The sequence below is a fragment of the Colletotrichum gloeosporioides genome (genome assembly GCF_011800055.1).
Source record: "Colletotrichum gloeosporioides strain Lc1 chromosome Unknown consensus_96, whole genome shotgun sequence".
Lineage (NCBI taxonomy): Eukaryota > Fungi > Ascomycota > Sordariomycetes > Glomerellales > Glomerellaceae > Colletotrichum > Colletotrichum gloeosporioides.
In genome coordinates, this window is record NW_025544741.1 from 65569 (window position 1) to 89720 (window position 24152).

At 49.6% G+C, this 24152-nt stretch overlaps 9 protein-coding genes across 9 annotated transcripts; 7 read left to right on the forward strand and 2 right to left on the reverse strand.

Annotated features, from left to right (window-relative positions):
• Positions 1-569: 569 nt before the first annotated feature.
• GCG54_00015717 (O-methylsterigmatocystin oxidoreductase) lies at positions 570-2552 on the reverse strand (the record flags this gene model as incomplete). Its single annotated transcript, XM_045415491.1, has 6 exons — positions 570-951; positions 1031-1302; positions 1372-1610; positions 1679-1830; positions 1893-2084; positions 2152-2552. 6 exons carry the CDS (start codon positions 2550-2552, stop codon positions 570-572), a joined length of 1638 nt encoding a protein of 545 aa, XP_045257554.1.
• A 784-nt stretch (positions 2553-3336) lies between these two features.
• GCG54_00015718 (uncharacterized protein) lies at positions 3337-4047 on the reverse strand (the record flags this gene model as incomplete). Its single annotated transcript, XM_045415492.1, has 5 exons — positions 3337-3378; positions 3429-3583; positions 3648-3703; positions 3764-3924; positions 3994-4047. The coding sequence occupies 5 exons, from the start codon at positions 4045-4047 to the stop codon at positions 3337-3339; spliced, it is 468 nt and encodes a 155-aa protein (XP_045257555.1).
• Positions 4048-5089: 1042 nt separating this feature from the next.
• Positions 5090-6432, forward strand: GCG54_00015719 (Dehydrogenase azaJ; the record flags this gene model as incomplete). Its single annotated transcript, XM_045415493.1, has 6 exons — positions 5090-5213; positions 5265-5399; positions 5464-5491; positions 5555-5736; positions 5789-6162; positions 6241-6432. 6 exons carry the CDS (start codon positions 5090-5092, stop codon positions 6430-6432), a joined length of 1035 nt encoding a protein of 344 aa, XP_045257556.1.
• A 2635-nt stretch (positions 6433-9067) lies between these two features.
• GCG54_00015720 (Dimethylaniline monooxygenase [N-oxide-forming] 2) lies at positions 9068-10955 on the forward strand (the record flags this gene model as incomplete). Its single annotated transcript, XM_045415494.1, has 4 exons — positions 9068-9286; positions 9350-9380; positions 9444-9880; positions 9945-10955. 4 exons carry the CDS (start codon positions 9068-9070, stop codon positions 10953-10955), a joined length of 1698 nt encoding a protein of 565 aa, XP_045257557.1.
• A 471-nt stretch (positions 10956-11426) lies between these two features.
• On the forward strand, positions 11427-13006 carry GCG54_00015721 (uncharacterized protein; the record flags this gene model as incomplete). Its single annotated transcript, XM_045415495.1, has 4 exons — positions 11427-11682; positions 11735-12221; positions 12475-12780; positions 12835-13006. 4 exons carry the CDS (start codon positions 11427-11429, stop codon positions 13004-13006), a joined length of 1221 nt encoding a protein of 406 aa, XP_045257558.1.
• An 881-nt stretch (positions 13007-13887) lies between these two features.
• Positions 13888-16026, forward strand: GCG54_00015722 (High-affinity methionine permease; the record flags this gene model as incomplete). Its single annotated transcript, XM_045415496.1, has 7 exons — positions 13888-14170; positions 14229-14468; positions 14526-14978; positions 15030-15204; positions 15257-15393; positions 15445-15697; positions 15750-16026. 7 exons carry the CDS (start codon positions 13888-13890, stop codon positions 16024-16026), a joined length of 1818 nt encoding a protein of 605 aa, XP_045257559.1.
• A 2521-nt stretch (positions 16027-18547) lies between these two features.
• Positions 18548-18809, forward strand: GCG54_00015723 (uncharacterized protein; the record flags this gene model as incomplete). The annotated part of the gene is made up of 2 exons (XM_045415497.1): positions 18548-18589; positions 18669-18809. 2 exons carry the CDS (start codon positions 18548-18550, stop codon positions 18807-18809), a joined length of 183 nt encoding a protein of 60 aa, XP_045257560.1.
• A 244-nt stretch (positions 18810-19053) lies between these two features.
• On the forward strand, positions 19054-19767 carry GCG54_00015724 (uncharacterized protein; the record flags this gene model as incomplete). The annotated part of the gene is made up of 1 exon (XM_045415498.1): positions 19054-19767. The coding sequence occupies one exon, from the start codon at positions 19054-19056 to the stop codon at positions 19765-19767; it is 714 nt and encodes a 237-aa protein (XP_045257561.1).
• Positions 19768-21166: 1399 nt separating this feature from the next.
• Positions 21167-22346, forward strand: GCG54_00015725 (uncharacterized protein; the record flags this gene model as incomplete). Its single annotated transcript, XM_045415499.1, has 2 exons — positions 21167-21731; positions 21826-22346. The coding sequence occupies 2 exons, from the start codon at positions 21167-21169 to the stop codon at positions 22344-22346; spliced, it is 1086 nt and encodes a 361-aa protein (XP_045257562.1).
• Between the last annotated feature and the right edge of the window lie 1806 nt (positions 22347-24152).

Sequence of the window (24152 nt, forward strand, 5' to 3'; positions counted from 1 at the left end):
TGGGATTGTGTTTTGGGTAGATTTGGCGACGCGATGAGGTCGCTCCCGCGAGACGCCCATATGCAGGGCTAATTGACCCTCGTTTCGATTTCAACTTACATGTATTCTTCCATGGTAATTCATTCTGTTTCCGAGGTGAACACCAGCCAACTGTGGTTCATTTATGGCTCGTTGGATTATCCGCACGACCGATCAACTCGCTGACAGCCTCCCACCGGGTGTCCGAGACGCATAGGCGCCTCAACCAGACTAGGATCATGTCACTGCAACTCTCGTATTACGAGACGTACAGATCCCCCATTGCCTAAGAAGCCATGTTGAGCGGGTTCCCTACCACGATCATCCGACGTTGAATATGGTGGGCCCTCGGGCCTCCTGCGATCGTGATGCCCTCCTCCTATGGTGGATCTGTTTTGCAAATCGATAACCGAAGATAGTTTGAATCGGATGTCAAAACCTCACGTAAACATAGAGGGAGGTGAATGCACTCTTGTTCCCTATCTATATGCCACTGATTCGGATCACAGGGTCTTGTCCGCAATCATGAACAGACTATCACAAGTCGGGGTCTACACTGCCTCCAGTCCCTTCGCGTCCGACTCCTGCCAAGGAAACCTCTGCTTGATGGACCGGATCAACTGTTCATGTCGGGGCGATCTAGGCTTAATCGTCGCTTCGTAAGGGCCTACGTGGCTAATCACTCCTGGCAACGGCTTAAAATCTGGTTCGTACTCTTTACCGTTGGCAACCGGTTTGCCAATGCTGAACACGGCCAGCGACTGGGCGAAGTTGAGATAGAGCGAGTTATCTGCAAGAATCTTGCCAGGGCAGATGCGGCGACCGAACCCAAACACGTATCTACGCGGATCGGTCTCTGGTTCGGCTCCCAGGAACCTTTCGGGTCGAAACTCGGAGGGGTGCTTGTAGAGTTCTGGGTTGTGCATGAACCACCTGTTCGTACATCGCGTCAATGAAGTCTCCCGAATGGTTGGAATGAAACCGAGTTAGTTATTTGAGTCGAGACACTCACCAGATGTTGCAGAGTACGAGGGAGCCTTTAGGAATTCGGTAGCCGGAGTACGTTGCCTCCTCAGAACTCATGTGGAGGAGACCCATCGGGGCAATTGTATGCCAGCGTAGTACTTCCTTGATGAGTGCTTCCAGGTATGGTAAGTTGTCACGATCGCTGACAGTGGGCAGACGGTCACTGCCAATAACTCGGTCGATTTCTTCCTGGGCTCTCCTTTGTGCCTCAGGAAACTTGGCCATAGCGAGGAAAAACGCATTTACTGATGCCACGGACTGATATTGATCAGCTTCAGTTCTCAAAAGCCTCGGTCAAAGTTGCGTTGAGGCTGAGGAGTATCTTACTGTGTCAGCGGCGCCACTGAAAATCGATCCCGCGGTCCACATGTTGTTGTGTACATCCTCCGGGGTGTCCTCGCTGGTGGCCATCGCCTTGGCGAGATACGAAAGATTTTCTCTGCCTTCGGCCATTTGAGTTTCAACGAACTTGTAAGGTCTCTCAACGGCATCGTGGAACGCGGCCCGGTATTGCTTGGCCTGCCTCTTCCATTCAGTACCCGGGAACCAATCAGGGAGGTATTTCACTATGGGTTTTCAGTGTATTAGACCATAACTATAACACAAGACACCACATAATCGTTGACTAACTTACAAATCGGGAAGAAGTCAACTAAATAACGTCCAAGAACTGCTGAACGTGCGAAGTCGTCCATCACTTTATTCATTTTGCTGAGGAGGGGATCCTTCTTGAACTGGTCGGCGTTATAGCCGTAGGCAATTTTTAGTGCCACAGTGCCAGCCTCCCTAAAGTTCAAGCATCCAATATTAGGTGTCGTTTCCAGCGCATGAACACGAGTTTGACCTACTTGTGGATATGTTCTTTCAGATTTCCCGGGTTGTCAAGAACGTGCAGCAGGAAGTGACCGACCTCGGCTTCCTGAAGCTCATCAAATTGCGCTGCTGTTGTTTTAGTTCCGATGATGCGAGCAAAGACTTTGCGATGGAGGCGGAAGATGTCGTTGTAAGGTATGCCGCCCGTCGCCTTGTCCCAGCCAACCCTTGATTAGTGTTAGACGCGAATCGATATCGAAAGACCGAAGGGCTTCGAGGATTGCCAAGGCGTACAATTCACCAATAAATGTCAAGCTTGGTCTTGATGAGAACTCGGCGGACTTCTTCTCCAAGATATCTAGGGCGACCTGAGGATCATTGATGACGATGAACGGCTTTCCGATGACCTTAAGAGCGGTGATGGGACCTTTTTGAGTTCCGACAGTGGTTAGGCGCAGTGTTTTCTTGTTGCAGTGTTCATGCTCACCATATTTATCCTTGAATTTTGCATATTGAGGGGCTGCGAATGTGTCCTTTTTGGGAAGGTCGAACATATTTTGGATGATGGGATAGCCCCGGGGGCCGGGTGGCAAAGGCAAGCGTTGGGCATTCTTTCTCGCTTGAATAATTTTGTCTATAATGAAAACAGCAAACAGGGCGGCAACAAAGCCGATGATGAGTGTTGCGTCCTTCATCTTTGCGATGTGCAAGACTTTCTCAGGTATAGGCCCGAAGGGACTTTGGGGCTGACCGAAGGGATGCTGTCCTTTTTATATCGAGAATCAGCTATCGTGTCAACGAGGACCGCCAATCTCCTCATCGGGGAAGGTCACAGATCGGACTCTGCGCCAATGGGAGGAGAATCCACTGGTATTATGGTGGCATATTTAGCGCACAATCATTGGTCTCCAGGGTATTGGACCGGCAAAACTCACTTGGCAGCCTGCAGTCAGCTTACCGTTGGGCATGCGCGTGTCTCCAAGCCCCCGGTCCCAAGAGCGCGGTCACTCGCGCAGTGCGCTGGAAACGCGCCGAAGTCCCATAAACTTGCCGAAAGTTCTAAAAGAGATCGCTTCCGAGTAGAGATTTCAAGGTCCAAAGGGGGATCAATTTTCGAGCGCACCAATCAGAATCATCTCATATCAGAGCTATCGCTTTCTTTGCAGGTTTTAGGCGAGATGCTCGCTGGGCTTTGGATCCACTTCACATCCCTTGACGTACTCCCACTGGCCTGGCATTCGTGAACTCATTACCAGCTACAGACTGCCAAAGTCTGGTGCAACGTTGATTGGAAAAGACAAAAAGATTTGATATTCGTGAAGTAGCAGCCCGAGAACCAAGTCGGAGGCCGAAACGGACGCGGCCCCACCCCGACCGTAGTGCAGGAGGTTCTGCCCCTTCTGCTGCATCCTTCCGTCACTCAATATTGAAAGGCCTTCATGATGACCATGTATTGGACGTCATTATCGTGAGAACAGTTCAGGGGTTTCTCCACGCAGCGCGGAATGCGTAAATTTGAGCCTGGAGTTATAATTAGAATTGTTGTGATGTCGCAAGTATCGTTCACTCACGTTTTCTACGTCCCAAACACCAGACGTCGCATAGACGTCTTTCTTCAGGTCCTCTCGCACCTGTTCAATGGACTCACCAACAACAACGACATGACTGCCAACGAAAGACATATCATCCGAGTTGTCGCTCTTAGGAACACTGTTCAAAAGGGCACCTGATCGAGTTATTAGCCGAATGCCAGGCGAATATAAATGATTTAGTAGGGGGGATATTCATACCGCCTGTTTTCCAGACTCCACTCTCCATCAAAGGCATGGCGTTGGCGAAGTGCTGGCTAAAAATGACAAAATCAGTAGATGCACAAGAATCGGCAACGGTGTCGACAAATACTCACGATCGCACCTCGATGCGTTTCTCGCGAGTTCCAGGCTTGTCTGGAATGATGCAAAGAAACTCGTATTTTCCTTCGGGAACAGAAACACGGCAGAGCGTTTGTTGCGACATGTTGGTGCTTGAGGTGAATGATGGATGCTGGTGACTACGCAATGGTTGCTGCTGAGATTTGGTATCAGTCGAAATGGTGATGCTTTGGCCGACCTTTTATTTACGAATTGAACTGATGACAGCAGAACTGAACCGCGGTGCAGCCACGTTGGTGGCTTGATGAGGCGTCGACATCGCGCCCAAGTGAAGGGGGCCGACCTTCGGCCCCGCAGGAAGGGCGTCTAGGGCGTGTCTTGACCGCGCTATCAGATGCGCTACATCGGAATTACCCGGGGGTTTTTGCGCTTGCGCAGAACCCCCTACTCACGTAGGGGGCGAAAATACTGGGTTTCCACTACAGAAACTGGTTTCCACTAAGGTTATCGTTAATAACTCGTTAGCCCTAGCCCTAAAATTATAGTATTATAGCTTATAATTAAGCTTTAAAAATCACAAAAATTCCTATTATAGTAGTCTTATTATATTAAGTATATTACTATATATATAAGCGTTTTTCGTTATTAGGGAAAATATATCTTTCTTTTTATATAGAACTATAACCCTAACCCTAAGTATATATACTATAAACTTTTAAAGAGATTTTTATACTATATGAAACTACTTTTATATTATTATATAGTATAGTAAGTTAGATATATATAGTATTAATAATAGGTTTTCTCTAAGAATTTATTTTTTCTAAGAAATTCCTAAGAAAAATAAAATTCCTAGAAAACCTAAGAAATCTAATATAATAATACTATATTAAATTAGTATTAAGCTATATAAACTAGTATAATATATAATAATTCTAATAAAAAATCCTTTTAAATATCTACTTATTTAGAATTAGGGTTAGGGTTATAAATCCTTTATAATTAAGGTCTATATAAACTAATTCTATAAATATTTAAAGAACTATTATATATATAAATATTATACTTATATAGGAATTTGTACGATTTTTTAAGGTTAATTTTAAGCTATAAAAAGCGTTTTTTAGGCTTAGGGCTATAGAGTTATTAGTGATATTAGGGGTGGAAACCAGTTCTTTGCATGGAAACCCAGTATTTTCGCCCCCTACGTGAGTAGGGGGAGTTTAGTGCTTGACGTGGCTGACTAACGCCCCCGGGTACCCTCCGAAGTTGACCCCGCCTCAAGAAACGAGTATCATCTGCTTGCAGCTCAGCAACAATTGTAGCGCCAGCGATTAGTCCTGATACCCCGGTTTCTGATCATGCGCGCCAACGCAATCGTTCAAGAAGGGAGGTCCCTCGTCGCCAAGGAAGTCAGTTTGCCTTCCCTCAAGGAGCATCAGCTTTATGTTCGGATCAGCCATGCAGCCTTCAATCCCACAGACCGTACGAGACACACATGGTGTCTTTTAACCCCCACGTACTGACTGGCAATAGGACTGGCTCTCGATGTCAACGCATTTGGCGACGGCGCTGTTTTGGGCTGCGACTTTGCGGGAGAGGTGGTGGAAGCTCACCCCAGCGTGAGCAAGTTCGCTAACGGCAGTAAAATCGCTGCCTTCATCTGGGGTGGTACGTGCATTTTCCCGAGTGAGATGCCATTGAGTTCATCGAATCATTTCTGATACTTCTGTAGGCGAGATTCCCGGTCTGGGTGCTTACTCGTGAGTCCCTCTTATCGCGCCTGGCAGAGCTCAGGCGAATGAAGTCTGATCTTCTCTTCACAGTACACACACTATAGCGGATGAAAGACTATCGTTTCATATCCCAGAAAACATCAGCGCCCCAGAGGCAAGTACAATTCCTCTTGCGGCCAACACCGCTTGGCTGGCGCTGTTCTCCTCGGACTGCCTAGGCCTTCCGCGAAACTCTTCAAAGGGAGCCTCGGTTCTTATCTGGGGTGGAAGTTGTGAGCATCCAGATCGCCAAGAACATCGCGAAGGGGACTGACATCGTTAAAGCTGTTGTTGGCTACTTTGCTGTACAGCTTGCCAGGCTACACGGATATGAGGTTATCACCACATGTAGCCCCCAAAACTTTGACAAGGTCAAATCAGCCGGTGCTACCCTTGCATTTGACTATAACGACAAGGAAGTAATTTCACGCATTCGAGAAGCTGTACCGGACCTGGAACATGTCTTCGACACCATTGGCAATGCCTCATCCTCGGCCGCTGCTTCGAAGGCGCTCAAAGACTCTACAGGCCGCCTATGCACCGTTCGTCCAGGCAAAGCCAATACAGAGAGCGTGCCGGCAACAGTTGATGTCTCCGACGTCTTCGTTTTCACAGCCTTTCCAACCGCGCATACCTATCGCGGAAAGGCACACTGGCCAGTAAGTCACGCTCTTGTATCGCTTTACGTAGCAAAATGGTGGAAGCAAGACATTATTTGCTAATGGGTCCTGCTTCAGGTAAACATCCCAAATCACAAACTGAGCTTAGACCTTCACGATCAACTTCCGAAGCTTCTTCATGAGGGAGCTTTGAGACCTCCGAGTGTTAAAATACTGGGCAGCCTCAGTCCAAATACAGTCGCACAGGCCATGGATCTCAATAGAGACGGAAAGATCTCGGCCGAGAAGATCGTCTTTAAAGTTGATTAATGAGCAAAGGCATCCGCCCCCATGATGTACCAGATGCAGAGAAGCATTGAGGAGGGAGAAAATGAGAAACAATATTCGAAAACATTCTGACTCTATATATCCATGGATGCTGGATGAGGCATTCTGCGTCCTCACATTCACGTTTCAGGCCTGGCACACCTGGTGATGCAGTTCGCCTTCCGCACTTCCAAAATGTTGTGTGAGGTCCCAGCTTTGATCAACACTACAGCTGCTGTAAAACAAGAGCTTCTACGGCAAGAGAGAATGGATTTTGGTTGTACTACGTGTACAGAAACTCGTACCCATTGCAACTTGTGCTGTGATTCGATGCTCAAGCGGGATTTCCTCGCTATCTGTCAGGATCCTATACGTACAGTTTACCTGCGCTTCATCTGCAGTGGCTGGGATGTATTTGAACCCACCGCGGCTTCCTTATCGACTGACTCAATGACTGGAATATTTTTCATTGAGCATTCGTGGTGATATCATAGCTATCCTGAGCCTTTTGAATCTTCAATGTTTCATGCGCACTTCTATTTTGACATCGAAGCATTCTTCTTGCGCGGCCGTGTCTGTTTTTTCCTTCACCGGGCCATTCGATCTACCTTCACCACATGTCCCCCCCGCATTTCGTTAGCGATTGCAGACATCAACCTTGATGCTGTTTTGGCAAGCCGAGGGGTTCCCCGCAAGAGACACTTGATATGTTTTGAGGAAAAGGTCACTTGTTGTTTGAGTCAACTGATTTTGATTAGCGACACTTTCATCAACACAATATGGAGTGAACCAAGCAACGAAGATGTTGTCTTGCTTTTCTAGACAATGCGCTCGTCTGGTTCGCCGCGCAGAATACCGCCGAATTGGTGTTGCTCTACTATCAAGCCTATGAACTGGGACGTATTTATCTTTGATATCCTTGAGAAAGTACTAAGCCAATAAAACGGTCTTACTTGGGACAGAGCAAGACTACTCCGGTTCAAGGCTCTTAGACTCAACGCAATCCCTGAAGACGATTGGGATAGTCTGGCCAAGGAAGCCTCCAGCCTCAGCTGCAGCATACAGTGGGTTGACGACTGGCGAGACACACTACTTGGCGAGCTATATGTGACGCCGAAAGTCCTTCTCGATCCGAGAGATCTGTAGCGGAACTAGCCTACGCTAACGTGCTACAGAGACATGCATCCATTGACGACCAGTTCGATTTACATGCCGTTGTGATTCCCTGTGTTTATGTGAGGTTCCTACTCCCCACTAGCATTATTGCTGGCTTGCTTGTTTCAAAAAGGGGTGTCCGAAGCTTGGAAAGATGGTTGATGATGATCCAAAGACGCGAAAAGGTACCCATCACTTTCAATCGGACGAGATACTCGACTGATAAGAAACAAATCGTTAAGATGCGGTCTTCTATCACACCTGGATTAAACCCAATCTCGACACGTTATCAGCAGATCATCTATTAGGTGCGAGTTCAAAGGCTCTTCTCTCTTCTGCACTGAAGTATATCAAATGCTAACTTTCATATTTAACTCCAGCGTTCGTGGAGGCGAACAGGGCCTTCTGGTCCGCAGGTATGGATGGGAAAGGCAGTTGAAAAGTGGAAAGTGGAATAGTCTGTTTCGTGCGGCCTTGGAGCTTGAGGTTGCTCTTTTCAAATCGAGTGGGATCTAAGCGGGGTTGGAAGCGACTACAAGGGTGGGTGGGACTTTGGAACAATGTGAAATGGTTTCAATTCAGAGACGCTCACCCGTTGGTGCCGTTGCGCGCGCAATATCCAACCGCAAGGGAAAGTCCGCAGTGGACAAGTGCAGTCGGGCTTTCGTCCCGTTCATCCGCCGACATCATACCGGGATAAGGTTGACTCAAGAGATCCGATAACAATAGTGACCCGCTGGATTTACGGATGCGGAGTTTGGGGGTTTGTTGATGCTTTTGGTATGGGTTGGTTGCGTCGGCATAGAATACTCCGCACTCTTCCAGTCCACGCCTCTGCGACGTAATTCCACAGCAGCGGAAGTTCCATTCTGAAATGAGGGACAGCCAATTATTTCCAGCCTAAACTGCAGTAAGTAAGGCGTGGTCGGAGCCAGATCCTTGGGCTGCTTACGCGCTGCGTAAGCCCTACGAAAGACCCTTGTTGCGACAGTAATGGTGGTTATCAATGCCAAATCCAATTGGACTATGCCCTGTTTCATTCACAAGGGGTCGACCCTTCTGCAGGCCCATGCCTCTGTGGCTTTGATGGCGCTGTCCGAGTCTTTCACATCGGCAGAGGTAGTGTGGCAGCCTAACATGCGGGCAATATCCGTCTGAGTGGCTTGAAGGATCCATGTCCATCAATGACTGAAGACCAAGAAGTCGCCGACACCTGGTGAAAAATGTCTCCGAGCCCTATGTCAGATAGCTATCCGGATTGGGAAATGACCTTGTATCGCCATGGCGGAAATTCGTCAGGTAGCTATGGTGAGCTTCTGGATAAAGGGAGCCAATGTCCCAGTCCAGGAGGCGGTTGTGCACCAACGTGTCAGTATTTATGTCTATTTGCCCGATCTGGATACTTGAAGTGTCGTACAAATTCATCCGAGGAGTCTGTTGATTCATTTGAGCTGATCGGCGATTCTCGCTCTTGTCCCATAAGATGGATTCGTCTCAGTCACATTCCACGGTTGGAGGCCATGTTGCTGTGATTGGCACTGGCATGATCGGATTAGTTGCGATGAAGAACCTCATCGAGCAAGGTCTACAAGTCACCGCCATCGAGCAAAACGAATTCATCGGCGGAAACTGGCATCTCAGCCCCAGGAAGGGACAGACCACTGCGCTTCCCTGGACATCATTCAACACTTCCAAGCAAACAGTAAGGATTGCTCTCCCAGATGCATGTCTTGCCGCGCCCAGCACCAGCTTACGAGGTCATCAGTGCCACTACACAGACTTCCCTTTCCCAAAGGGTGCGTATCCACTCCTTTCACCCAAATGCTGTTACATCAAATACTGACTTCCCTGGTATCCAGATGTTCCCACTCATCCACCCGCGAAGGACGTCGAGCGCTACCTCGAGGCGTATGCGGACAACTTTGATCTGAAGCGCCATGTGCAGTTCTCGACGAAGGTCGCCAAGATCGAGCGCGATGATGATGCCAACAAATGGACGATTTACACTCGCAGCACCAAGTCAGATGCTGAGAACGCAGTCGAAGAACAACAAATATTTGATCGCATTGTCATCGCGACCGGTATTCTCAATGTGCCTGTCGACGTGAATATCAAGGGAATCGACAAGTTCGAAGGAGAGGCGGTGCATTCGAGGGATTTCAAGGAGCCCAATCGCTACGAGGGGAAGAATGTTCTTATTATGGGTGTCGGAGCCACAGGTGTTGATACACAATCGTTCCTAAAGAAGGCCAAGGCAAAATCGATTTACCTCAGTCACCGGGGCCAGTACTACTTGGTACGTATTGAAGGCCATACCCTGATTCTGGATGTTGTCAAAAGCTGACCACTGATCAAAACAGCTGCCTCGGATGATGAATGGCAAGGCTTTCGACCATACGATGTCTCTACGAGCTATGACAATCATCCGAACCCTTGGCGATTGGTGGCCCAGAGGTTGCGCAATGCTGTTCTCGAAAGCAATGGTTAGCGCTCGGAGGAAGGCTTTCCCTTGGCTTGACAAGCATCCATCCTTCATGTCCCCTCGCAAATTGGACGGAGTGGAGCATCGCATCCCTACGTTCTCCAACGACCTGGCGGATAATCTTCGAGATGGCTCGGTGAAGGCGGTCACGGGAGTCCAGGAGATCACAGGACCGAAGTCCGTCACCCTGACTGACGGCACCGTACTCGATGATATCGATGCCATCGTAGTCTGTTCCGGGTACCATTACGATTTCTCCCTCATCAAAGGCGCCGGAAACCCCACCGACCCGAAGAAGGCCCCCGACAATTACAAGCGGATTAATGCAGCCAAGTACAAAGACCCTCACGACACCCTCCCCCGTCTTTATCGCGGATTCATCTCTGAGCAGTACCCGGAGTCTCTCGCCGTCCTCGGACATTTTCTCATTATGGGGCCCCCATTTGTAGTCTACGATCTTGCAACAATGGCACTGAGCAGTCTCTGGTCTGGTCAAGCGCCGATCCCCGACCGGAAGGAGATGGCGCGAGACATCGATGCCCACTATGACACGGTTGTGGAGACTCTCGGGCGCGGGCCGGTGCCGCACATGGGTGCTCGGATGTTCGGCAGCGACACCTTCATCTGGCTGAACAAGATTGCTGGTACCGGGGTAACTGATCGCCTACTGTGCTTCAGCCTCGATGCATGGAAGCTATGGTGGAACGATCGAAAGTTCTATAGCTTGCTTACGGATGGCGTTAATTCGCCGCCATTGCTCCGTCTGTTTGACACCGGGAGAGGCCGAAAGACTTGGCCCGGCGCAAAAGAAGCCATCATAGCGAACAACGAGGACGTGAAGCAGCTTGGCGAGAAATGGAAACAAGAGCAAGACAAGAAGACGAAATAGTGGTCATTGATGGTATGAGACATGCGTCGGGAGGATTTTGTGTTCAGTCTAGCGATTTCTCTCAGTAGCGTGTATCAACATCTTCAGACTTGTCCCTTTTTGAAGCTTTGTCATGAATGTGCCACATCATATGTATCCGAGACCTTCATAGACGAACATAGCCAATTGCCTGCCGTTTTCTGATGACATCCAGGTCATCATATCGCACGTCAGTGGTTAGACCCCGCATCATCTAATGATCGGTCGGCCTCTGTCCGCTCAGCAACAGTTTCCCCACCTTCTCCGCGGCACGACATCAAGGAACCGAATAACGCCATCGCCGGTAAACATTCGTAATCGGCGGCACGACTCCGACTCAATTTTCCAACGGTTTAAAAAGAAACAGTTTGAGTCAACTAAAAATTGCTAGTTGCAAGGCCATTGCTATCTCAAGGTCTCGAATTAGCTGGCATCCGAATCTGCACGTACAACATGGCTACTGTCACCATCGCCCGCCCGGTCCAGCCGGACATCCAGTACGCCCCGGACCGAGAGAAGTGGCAGGCCCGTGTGGCGAGCCGGGTCCAAGAACCCGACCTCCCAAAAACCCTGCCGGAGGGCCTGCCCGCACAGTTCAAGAGTGACTTGGTGTGGGAAGGGTCAACCCTGGCCAACGACTATGACTGGACCTATGTGCTCAGTACCGAGCAATTGGACGAGCTGGATGCAGCCCTAGCCCATTTCAAATGTAGGGGATCAGCTTTCGTCATTAAATAATTGCATGACTGACATGAACTTAGCCCTGGGATTGGCTCTTGGCCATATCAACCAGGAGACGTTCCCGTTGCCCAAGCTCCATCCTGAGCTCCGGAAGCTTTCTTATGAGTTGCACAACGGGCACGGCTTTTTCGTGATTCGCGGTCTGCGAGTCGACGAACATACAAGAGAAGAAAACATCATTATCTACGCCGGTCTTTCTTCTCACATCGCACCGCAGCGTGGTCGTCAAGACAGGCAGTATGATGGCAAGCCGGCCGACGTTGTGCTTACCCACATCAAGGACTTGACCCTCACGAAGGAGAAGGGTCAGATCGGCAGCCCCGCATACACAGCAGACAAGCAGGTATTCCACACGGATGCAGGCGACATCGTCTCCCTGTTTGCGCTTTCAACGGCTGCCGACGGCGGCACTAGCAAACTGGCGAGTATTGCCCGGGTTTACAATGAGATAGCCAAGACGCGTCCAGATCTCATCCATACTCTTACGCAAGACTGGCAATTTGAAGTGTAAGTCTAGCTGCGCCCTTCACCATGGCTTGATCAAAATCATACCCATTACCCATTACCCATTACCCATTACCCATTACCCATTACCCATTACCCATTACCCATTACCCATTACCCATTACCCATTACCCATGGATACCTTATCCAGAACCACGATATCCTACCCAACCACAAGTTATGCCAAAACCCTCGCATACTGCGTTCCTCTTACTACTTCTGGAATGCCCAGTCACTGATCACAATGACCGGCCAGCTTCGGAACGCCCCAAAAGACGTTCACATCTCGGCCACTTGTCCACTATCAACCTGCCACAGCAACAACTCCTGAACGACTGGCTGTACAGTACGCGCGTCGTTACTTCGTCGGCTACGGCGCACTTCCAAGAAGTGCAGAAATCCCTCCCATCAGCGAAGCACAAGCCGAGGCTCTTGACACACTCCATTTCCTTGGAGAAAAGTTCGCCGTTTCTTTGGACTTCCAAAAGGGCGACATCCAGTACGCTAACAACATGGGGATTTTCCACGCTCGCGACGGTTTTACCGATACTCAAGACCAACAGTAAGTAATGGATCAAGGGTGTGGCTGCTTGTAATGAGGCTGACGGATTTGTAGACGGCACTTGTTGAGGCAATGGCTTCGCGATCCCGAATATGCATGGGAGACACCTGAACCGTTGAAGGACCGTTGGGGACAGCTTTATAATGGCGTCACACCAGAGGCGCAGGTATTCCCGCTTGAACCATTCATCCGAAGCGAAGGAAACAAGGGCAAGGGCCGGGAGTAATGGGGTGATATGGAGGATTTGCATGCCATAAATACCAAGAGCATGGCCGATTTTGGAAAAGGCAGTTTGATCTTCAATGAGACTTAGAATCATTTCCCTACAACCAATCAATCAGCATGAGTCGTAAAAATAGTCCTGTGAGGCAAAGCCAACGTGGCAACCCTCACTGCACCAATCTTCGGTGTGAGACAACCCGTCAACCGAAGAGCTGTTTTCTGTGCCTCGACAAGGACCGCCAAGGCTTCCAAACACGAGCTGGCATCTTTGGTGACATTCACCCTCATGACGGCCATGTGGTCCTATCGGATGGGGGCGATAGCAAGGGTTGGGATAAGGTTACACTTGGATAGTAGCTTGTTACAAGCCCCGGCACTGTGACCGGGCGCCCGCATTCTCAGTCACTTAGTGTAGCTGCAACGGTCGTCATGATCAGCCAGCATTGCGTGCTTCTTGGCTCTCGCTGATACAGGAAGGTCAATATCCACCACCCTCGCGTATCAATCAGAGTGTCTGGTATTTGGTGGTCAAAAGGAAGCATTGTGCCATTTGCGCCCCATCTTCGCGACTCTGGGCAATTCTGTTGGCACTTGGCATTGAAGTAACGTCCACGGGTTCACGAGTCCAGACCATTCAATCGAGGAACGATGGACGGCTGGGCCGATGTTTAAAGGTGAGGCGGTGGAACGCAGGAACCTGGTGAGTGGCTCACTCGTGGTTCCTCCTCCTTATCCCCGCAATACGCAATCTTTCGCGTTCGATAACGTGCGATCGGCTCTCTTCCGAAGCTGAGGCCGTCTCACCATCCCGCACGTTTAATCAGTGGAGCAGTTCTCCAGTTACATTCAAAGTGTACCAAGCCACCGGATCGCAGGTTTGGAAACATGGTGTTCTCCAAGCTCTCTCCAAGGTTCGGGGGCCCAAATGCGACAATACACGAGCGCGGTCCAGCCGACGTCGAGGCTTCCGACTCCGAGCACTCCATCATCCGAGACGGAGATCTCGCCTACACGCTCGCGAAAGGAGGAAATGGATCCAAGCCGGCATATCAAGAGGCTGTCGGGGCACCCGTCGAGAGACACTCCCCTCTCGGATACCACGTTGGTTGGATTACGGTCATTTTTCTGAATGTAAATCAGATGATTGGCACTGGCATCTTCTCGACGCGTATGGCTACCGATCATCCCCCAGGTAAAAGAGAGCAAGACTAATCTGAACGTCATAGCTGCATCCGTCCTCAATGGCACTGGATCCGTAGGGCTAGCCTTCATTTACTGGACAATAGGCTTCCTCATGGCTCTCGCGGGACTGAGCGTGTATCTGGAACTGGCTAGCTACTTTCCTAATCGAAGTGGTGCGGAGGTAGTGTATTTGGAGCAAGCTTATCCTCGGCCGAAGCACTTCTTTCCCATCGCTTTCGCGGTGCAGTCTGTTCTTCTTTCATTCAGCAGCAGTAATGCGATTGGTATGATACCGCTAGAATCTCAACATATCTTCGATGATGTATGCTAACATAACACAGTTTTGTCACGATACCTCTGGCGAATTGCAGGGAAGACGCCTTCTGCGTGGGAATTAAAGGGAGTTGCGATCGCCGCATACACCTTTGCCGTCATATGTGTTGTTGCCCACAACAAATACTCCCTTTGGGCAACAAACATCATCGGCGCAATCAAGATCATAACTCTTATCTTCATCTCGATCACCGGACTCGTTGTTCTCGGCGGCCATGTCGATCACATTCCTGATCCCAATGCCAACTTCCGCAATTCCTTCGAAGGAACGACGGATAATGGCAACGACCTGGCTACAGCCCTTGTCAACATTATTTTCTCATACACCGGCTATAGCAACGCTTTCAATGTCGTGAACGAGATCAAGAACCCGATTCCTGTCCTCAAGCGACATGCTACAATCTCTGTGGTGGTTGTGGCTGTGCTTTACATGTTTTGCAACGTCGCTTACTTTGCTGCCGGTACGATGGCCCTCATTACTCGTCTTGATTCTGGCTAACGTTGGTTCTCAGTGCCTAAGGCTGAATTCAAAACTGCAAAAGAGATTGCTGCCGCGGTCTTCTTTACCAAGGTGTTCGGGACCGGTCCTGCTGAGCAGGCGCTGAACTTCCTTGTTCTACTCAGTGCTTTCGGCAATCTCTTAGGAGTGCTGATCGGCTCTTCCCGCGTAATCCGTGAGATTGGACGGTATGGACCCCCCAAACAAGCTATCCTTGATCAAGATTTAACAGTACCCCAGGCAAGGTGTTCTCCCATGGACCGAGTTCTGGGTGAACACAAAACCCTTCGGAACCCCAATTGGACCGTACTTCCTGAAATGGATCATGACTTTCATCATGATTGCGGCACCTCCGGCTGGAGATGCTTTTCAATTTGGTGAGCATGTCTGTTTCTGATGAAAGGCGGCTAGTACTCACAGTTCCGCAGTTATCAGCCTGAAGACATACCCTGACGGTCTTTTCCACTTCGCGATGGCAGTTGGAGTCTACCTAATCCGTGTTCGCCGCAAGCGTGCCGGTCTTGGACGCACTGAGTTCAAGTCATGGCACGTGACGGTCATCTTCTTCATCCTCCTCCAGGTTTACATTCTTGTTATGCCTTGGTGGCCGCCCAAGGGTGGCCCGTACGCAGGTAGCGTCAGCTTCTGGTACGCTACATACTGCGTCGTTGGCATCGCCATGTAAGTCAAATCTTCCAAGCTACTAATGACTGCTCTATTAACAACTTCACAGCCTGATAATTTGTTTCCTGTACTACGCTGTCTGGATGTGGCTCCTTCCGAAATGGCGCGGATACAGGATCCGACCCGAAATCCTGGACGTAACGGACAACGGTGCCAATACGCATCGCCTTGTTCAAGTCCCGCTTTCTGAGTTGGCCCAATGGGATGCCGAACATGATGACGCTGGCAACTTGCGGCGCCGGGCAGTCGTTGGGTCTCAAAGTTCCTCAAAAGGTGATGATGAGGTTGCAGTCATCGGAGACCCAGCCGCGGGTCAAAAGTACTAGGTATCTGATTAGGATCATGGCTAGTGAGCGGTCACCCTCGGAAAAGATATTTGGGTTGTAATCGAAACGGGGCAGTTTCGCGTAGCTATTGCAACTATGAAAGATGCCGGCATGGGTGATTCACTTGTCAGAAGATAACCACCACGCACCCGTGTTGCAGATACCCATAAACACAAAAACTCGACCAACCAGTATTCACGGTGTTCTTCGCTAATGATATGACAATGCATCTATCGTATGAGACGCGCGAGATGTAGAAAATTTGAGGTGTGACGACAGTGGCTTAGTGGGGCAGGATTTTGGCCTCACTTGAATCAGTGCGAGTCAGCCTATCACAGATCGAATCATCCCGCCACTCGGACAGGATCTCTAGGACACTCAGACGCAGGACATAATCGCGACTGAAGTACAGTGTACATATAAGGGTTTCGTGGTCGCACCTATAGCTCAATCGGCCGGGTGGAGTGCTCCAGGATCCATATCGACGTCGGAACATCACCAGTCAGCCAATAATGGCCTCTCTCACCGATTTGCCTGTCGAGACTCTCGTCATCATCCTCAATTGTCTCCGACCTCGACAGGAGCCATATGACATTCACATGCTCAAACCTAGCCTGAACACGCGCGATCTCGGCATAAGGCGTGAACTTCAGAAGCAGGATACCAATCTCATGAACTTGTGCAGCACTTGCAAACTCCTCCGCCTCGTCGCTCAACCGATCGCCTACCAGTCAATTTTCAACTACAATTACATCAACTGGGGACTATCTCTCTCGACGTTCCTCCATCGATTTGGGACCTTGACCAAAACCCTGTCCGAAAGACCAGATCTTGCGGCCAACGTCAAGTTTCTGGACATCCATATGCTTGACAGATGCGAAGACGACGAGCGCATGCCAAGCAAAGCCACAGACGAACAGAAGCTCGCGGTTTCAAGGCTCTCCTCCAGAGTTGGCCTTGAAATCAACATCACGGAGGACTGGCTCGACTGGGATATTGCCGAGGCATACTTCCAGATTCTCATGGTCCTGCTTCCAAACCTATCTCATACAAACATCTGTCTACCCGGAAGTTGGAAACTTGAGTCGCTCTCCGCTTGGGCCGCGAGGACCGGCTCAGGCGTTGGTCTTGCACGTCCGTTCCTGGCGAATGTGTGGCACATGGAGCTGGATCACGGGGTTGCGGACTTGAACACCCGTTACGAGCGCTCTGATTACGAAACACTAGACGGCGATGAGATTGAGCATATTTCGAGCTCAGTAGAAAAGCTATTTGTCGATGCTGCACCCAATCTCGAGCTTCTTTGTTGCAGCGCAGGAGGGTTAGACAGCCTTCCGCGCCTGGAAAAGCTCGAAACATTGCAGATCATGATGAAGGGCTCATGGGATGGAATGCTCCCGAAGGTCATGAAGGGTTTCCCCAAACTGAGACGCCTCAGTTATAAATCAACCACAGACTACTGCCCATCGCCCAAGCAGGTGAGAGAGGCTTTGGAGGGTCACAAACACACCTTGGAGTACCTCGACATGTCCCTGCAACGGTGCATTTGGTGGCCCAGCTGGCGACCAAAATCACAGAGGGATTATGAAGCGTTCTCATTCGCCGACTTTACATCTCTCAAGACCCTTAACTTGGATGCAAGCGATGTTTGGCCCGAGACACTTTACGAAGGAACTGGGGTAAAACAATCAGATTCGAAGCTACTTCCAGATCTTTTGCCTGCGTCTTTGGTTGAGATACATGTGGATGGATTTCTGACACACCGCGATGAAAGCTTCAAATCACTTGCCGAAGCTATGACGAGTGGAAGGTTACCGAACCTTACATGTGTGTTTTGGCGCGTCGGTACACACATGCAGGTCATTGATCAAGATATTGCAAAAGGTGTTTATAATCCAGAAGCTAGATGGAGAAAAGACGTCCTGGTCAAGGTCCGAGATCAGTCTGAACTCGCCTTCCCGGCTTGGATGGAAGCCTATGAGGAGGCTTTGTCAAAAGAGTGGTTGGGAGAAGTTTAACATAGATTATCGAGATAATTTTGGGAACATGAGTCTGCTTGGGAGTTTTGCTCAATTCTTTGATTTCTGATTCAAGCCAGTTGACAACTTGTTCGCGTCCGCAGTACGTTGGAAATGTGTTGTGACCCATGGACCAATGCCGATTGGGTAGGTCGAGTTGGTCTTAAGACTGTGAGTTAGAGGTGGAATGTGAAGTGAACCTTTCATTTATGAACATTCAGTTGCCGAACGAGTTGCTATTCAACTCAAGATGTATCCAGTCGGCAGCTTGCGAGGTCGATGCCGGGTTTGGGGCAGGCCGGATAGATTCGTCCAATAAGATTAGTACAACACATGATTACTCATCATACCCCTGCTCGACTCAACCAGAGCAAAAAGTCTCCGCACCGCTCGGACATATTTGTTCTTCTCACCACCTCATCTTACCAGTAACCCCTCTCCCTATGTGCCCGGGGTCTGTGTTATCGAAGACAATTCGAAGCCTTCCGTAATCGCCTATCATCATGCCTTCACGAGGGACGGGGAAGGCCTCGGCTGCACAAGCCGTTCGTGGATCTTGTGAAGCCTGCAGTATGCCCCTTTTCGGCAGTTCGGAGTATTCCGGCAGGCTAATCAATGATGCAGGACTCAAGAAGATCAAGTGCCCTGGCGAGCATCCAACTTGCTCGAAATGCCATGCGTCAAGACGAGATTGCCACTACTCTCTACAGAAGCCCATGGGGAGACCCAGAAGCGCGCGTCAACCCAATCGTCGAAGGCGGCTGATACAGTCGGAACACACCCTGCAATCGCCCTCGCCAGCAAATGTCTCCGAGATACCAACAACGGCTGCCTCAGATGCAGGAACGGAAATTTCACGGACCTGCGCGAGTGATCTGAGTAGTGATCAAGTACTGGAGCCCGAACAAGGCCAGGAAGAAGATGGATTCGAGATCCATCAGTGCTTGCTGAACCTGGGCCAACCGCGGTAGCCGGTCCCTCATTCCAATCAAAGACTCCAACAGGCGCCATGCTGACCCTGCTTTTTCCCATTAGCACCAGGGCAGACATAGTATCGGCGAGTCAAGCTGCGTTTCCCCCTATTGCAACCGCAACTCAGCCGGCCGCAGGCGGTTGTGCATGCCTCTCTGTTCTTTATCTTCTCCTCGAGCACCTTCGAGTCAAAGACCAGCTGACGGCCCCGAACGACTTTGCCCTCTTGAGAAGTACTATCGAGTCGGCATCTGAGGTCCTTACGTGTCAGAAGTGTCCGTTGCGATACTTTTCCATCGTCCAGAATGCGGCGTTACTCGGAGTACTGTGCCTATGCGTCGCAGAATCGTATCATAGAATCGTGAGGTCGATCGACGAGGAGGAGAAGCGAGCCTCAGAAGCAGGCGAGAAGAAACAACTTGGCATACACAATGGTGCCGATCAGGCTAATCAGCCTTCCCTGGCTACCGTCTCCCCGCTCTTTCAGGTAGAAGTGTCCCCGACTCAATGGGGAAGCATGATGCGAAATCTAGTAAAAGCAGAGGTCTTTGGTATCGAGGGGCAGCGGGACAAATGTCTGCAAGGCTTCATCTCACGGCTTGAGCAACGCCAGCGGCGATGGCATCAGACGCCACCTGCTCCAGATTGTCCACCGAGCTATCGCTCGCTCTGTGGTTCGTCAGACCGGGAGCCGACCTGCCTCAAGCTCATTGATAATTCGAAGCGACTCATTGGCCTACTTGAGGTGTAGGTACCCTTGAGCGCACCTTTGTACTTAGCTCGAAATTGCAGAAGACTGGATTCCCTGCCGGGCCATCCTTGAGTTTTCCAAATCGAGCTAACGGTTCGTGGCTGTAATCTTACAAGGATCTTCGCCCATTGATCGTGATCTGTACTGATTGCAATGACGCGGAGGCACATCGGACAAACATCCAAGGGTTCCTGGACAGCCCCAACACGTGGGAAATGGCAACCAACTGTGCACACCCCTGGTGACAAAGGTCTTCACCACGGAAATTCCTGCCGTCTCAAGTGTCGCCCTTCTGACAGTCCCTTGTCAATCATCACATCTACAAAGTTACTGCCTGAACTGATGAGGATTGGCATGCGGTCGCTCAAAGTCGTCCAGGCGTGCAGCATCAATCTTCTCCAGGTTCGCCCACTGGTATGCAAAAAAAGCAAGCAGCCATGAAGTGCGAGCCAGTCATTTGCTTACGGCCGATAGTACCAACAATGCACTAACATTCGCCGCACATCATTGGCCTGTTGGTTGTCTTCGACACCACATCAAGGCTTTTCACCTGATTATTCTGCACTGCGCCAGCATGGTGATCAATCTGGAAATCCAGCTCCTTAGGCCCCTGTCGGTCCTGTCTTCTCCGCTCGCCTCGCATGAACAAAATCAGACGTAGATGGGCGACCACGGGGGATTCTCATCAGACGCCAACGTATTTTGACGAGAGGTCCCGACGAGATTCCACAGGCGTGTCAACGGCAACCAGACCGCGATTCCGACCCCGAAAAGCCAGTATCCCATCCCGATAGAGCCAAACTCTCGCGTCATAACCCTGGACCATCGCCTCCCCAGAGAGACTAAGCCAAATATAGACCAGATCAATGTACCGGATCACATTGTTTTCCAGCCAAGACCGCGTGATGGATCCGTCGCATCCTGGTTTCGTTTTCTGCGTCCATGTTGTTGGAAGAAACTTGGAGGTACCCCACACCTCTCGTCGGTGCTTTCTTTTTCTAGGCTGGGTCGCGCCTTGAACGTTGGCTGATACCAGAAGCCTGGTAGACTTTGCAGTCACCATATTTATGATTAGAGACCTCGAAAAATGACGGATCATATTTCAGCCATCCTTTGGGTGTTGATGGCTTCGACCGCTGTCCCGGCACCCTGGCTCGCACTCGACCATGACTGCCCCCCATCCAGCCATGACCCAGTGTACTGGGGCGCGCTTCCAGCTCAGTTCCTCCTGCCCTTGGTTTTGCGGAGATGAAATTCATTGATATAGAGATGGCGGCGCGATTTGATGGTCACTCGGCACCGGCTGGGTCTTTCCTTCACCCTCATGCTAGAACAATGTCTTAGCCTACGTTGAGCACTGCATTGTTGTTTCCTGCCTTTATTTCCAACAGGCAAAATCATGGGCATTCCTCTGTTTTCCACTACAGGCGTAAATGCCCGAGACAGTGCGATGCCCCCAGATGAAACGATCGGGCCTGTGTGGCTAGCCGTATCGACAACCCTTCTCGTTCTTCTCTTAATCACTACCGCCCTTCGCCTTTGGGTTCGCATAGCTCGTCGAAACTTCGGCTGGGACGATGCGACGATTGCCTTGGCTGCAATATTCGCTGCTGTCAGATACGCCATTGCAGCTATGCAGTTACCCCACGGCAATGGAAGACACCGTGTGTATCTCAGCGACTACGACTACAAGATGATCAACATGTACGGCTGGTATGGACAGCTGTTCCACTTCACATCGATGGCATGTCTCAAATGTTCCATCTGCGCGCTGGTCCTCCGACTCAATGATAAGAAGGGGCTACGAGTATTCATCTACACCATCATCGCCGGCGTACTGGTGACAAACATGGGCGTTGTGGTCGTTCTCTTGGCGGAGTGCCGACCGGCAGGATTCTGGAGAGGTCCCTCTGCACAGTGCTGGCCAAACAAGATCCGCATTTACTGGATTTATGCTACCATAGGTAGGCCTCGCCGGTGTCTCTCTTTGTCGGACAAGTGAAGACGATTCTCTATCTCGATATCAGGTGCAATTGAATGCTAACTTGGCGAACCCAGCACACTCCGTTCTGACCGACCTCATTCTCTCGTTCATCCCCTTGGCTTTGATATGGAAAGTCAAGATACCTTATCGAAAGAAAGTTCTGGTGATGTGTTTGATGAGTCTCGGACTGGTCGCCTCTGGCTTTGGAATCACCAGAGCGGCATTCTTGGGATTGTCGAATGAAGATCTTAGCTGGACATTTTGCATCGTCGCGATCTGGTCGAATCTCGAACTCTTTCTCGGTATCGTCGCCGCAAATCTTGCACTTTCTAGAGCGATCTATCTCTACTTCCGCGGACAACGTGAAGCTTCAACAAAGGATCGGTCGCATCCATCTTCTTCCGCCTATGTCAATAGCGGAGGTCGCAGGGACCTTTTCAACTTCCCATCAACGCTCATCAGCTCCAGTGGTAGGCATCAGCCGTCAGAGGCCAGGAGTTCGAACAGCGATATCCCTTTGGAACCAGGGAAGCTGAGGAGTGCAGATGCTCGGTCGTATGAGGACGCCCCTGGCGGTCTAACTGCCTCCGAGTAGTGGCTCAAACGGGGAGGTAGAAGCAGTGGATCCGATCTTGACTATGAATGAATGCAATCTTCATATCATACTGTATGACGATAATCAATTACCTGCAGATCTATGCATCATCTCATTCCTGATGGCAATTCGACCTTTGACTAGGGCATTCACAGTGGTATTCACTTTTTTTATGCGACATCCGCCAAACCACAGTTAACATACAACAAAAACTTTGCGGCACGTGGCCTGCCTTAAGTTACGTTCTTGACTCATCCTTCGCGGAAGTTCGCGGTTTGCAAAGCTTTGGAGCCCCATCCTGCCAGTCGCACCACGCAACCCAAAGCTGGGCCACTCCAAAGGCTGTTGCGACAACTCCGAATATAGTCGCCGCCAGAAATGCAATAAATGTCACCCAGAATGAGTGTCGAGGCCCTTTCCTTCTCTCCGCCCAGCGGCCTGTCCACGACATTGGTGTCGGGTCTTCAGCCTCTTCCAGTAAGCTTTGAATGCGTAGTCCCCAATGTGGGAATCTTCGAAACATTTGAGAATACGTCGTGAGTCGACTACCAACACCGGAATCCTGCTGCCAAAGATTGAAAACCTCTGTTAACCGTTGGTCGGCGGCCTGTTGGTATGTCCTTCTCCAGGGTGTGAGGAACCGATACCACGAAGCAGACGAAGAAGATAGGAAGGCTTTCCGAACCCATCTTGCGTCGCGATGCGGAATCAATAAGCTATATGTCTGCAATGTTTCTAGCATGAAGTCTGCAGAGAACCCGAACATTTGGCTGCGCGTAGGTCAGTTACGAATCATACGAAGATTGTTGATGTCACAACTCACTCCTTCATATTACAACATGAGTTAGGTATGCCGCCATAGTGACTGTCCGTTTCTTTCCAAGATTCATAGCTAACCTCCAGCAGGGATGGTAGATCGAAGACATTCAGGGTCTTGCTGTGTTCACTGTATGATAGCAGCAGATGATCCGGTAAATGTTTCGTCCACACAACTTCAAGATCGGCATGCTGGACCAAGCTTCGCAGTGAGACTAGCCTTTCCTTAAAACGACCCGAGAGTTGGTCCACTTGTATGTTGGGGGGAAACTCCCGAACGATGAGTTCTCGAAGAGTCATTTCTTCCGACCAAAGGCAAACGCTTTGCTTAATTTGCAAATCCCCCTCGCGGAATTAAGGCTTGTCGTGGATTGATATTCCAAATGTCGCTTTAGTAACCAGTGCTAGTGTCGAATCAAACAAGCCGACTTTATATTTCTTCCCTTCTAACTTTTCTTCTTCGCAGTTTGCCGCCTAGAGGCGCACCTTATTAACTGCTATATAACTCTTATAGGGAAATATTTAAAAGCTAGGATAGCTTATAGAGAAACCTCTATAACTACCTATAGGGGAATATAAAGAGAGTATAAATTACTAGGGGGTAGGTATCTATAAAGGTATTTAGAGGCTATAGGCTATAGTTAGGTTAAACTAATAGAAGAAGTACCTAAAAAGTAGGTATAGTATTATTATACTACTTTTACTTATTTCTTCTAAGTTTTTTCTTTTTTAATATTTAGTAAGTACTTATTAAGCCCTTATTATAGAGGGTTCTATACTTTAGACCTATAAACCTTCTTATCTATTTAGTTTCTATTAGTTAAGCTATCTTTAGACCCTCTAGTTAGGTATCTAATCCCTTATAATTATCCCCCTTTTAAATATAGTAATCCCTACTATATATCTAAATATTATAACTAGTTTCTTATTAAAATCCTTCTTTTTATTTAAGTAATATTTACTAAACTTAATACTATTATTTTTATTATT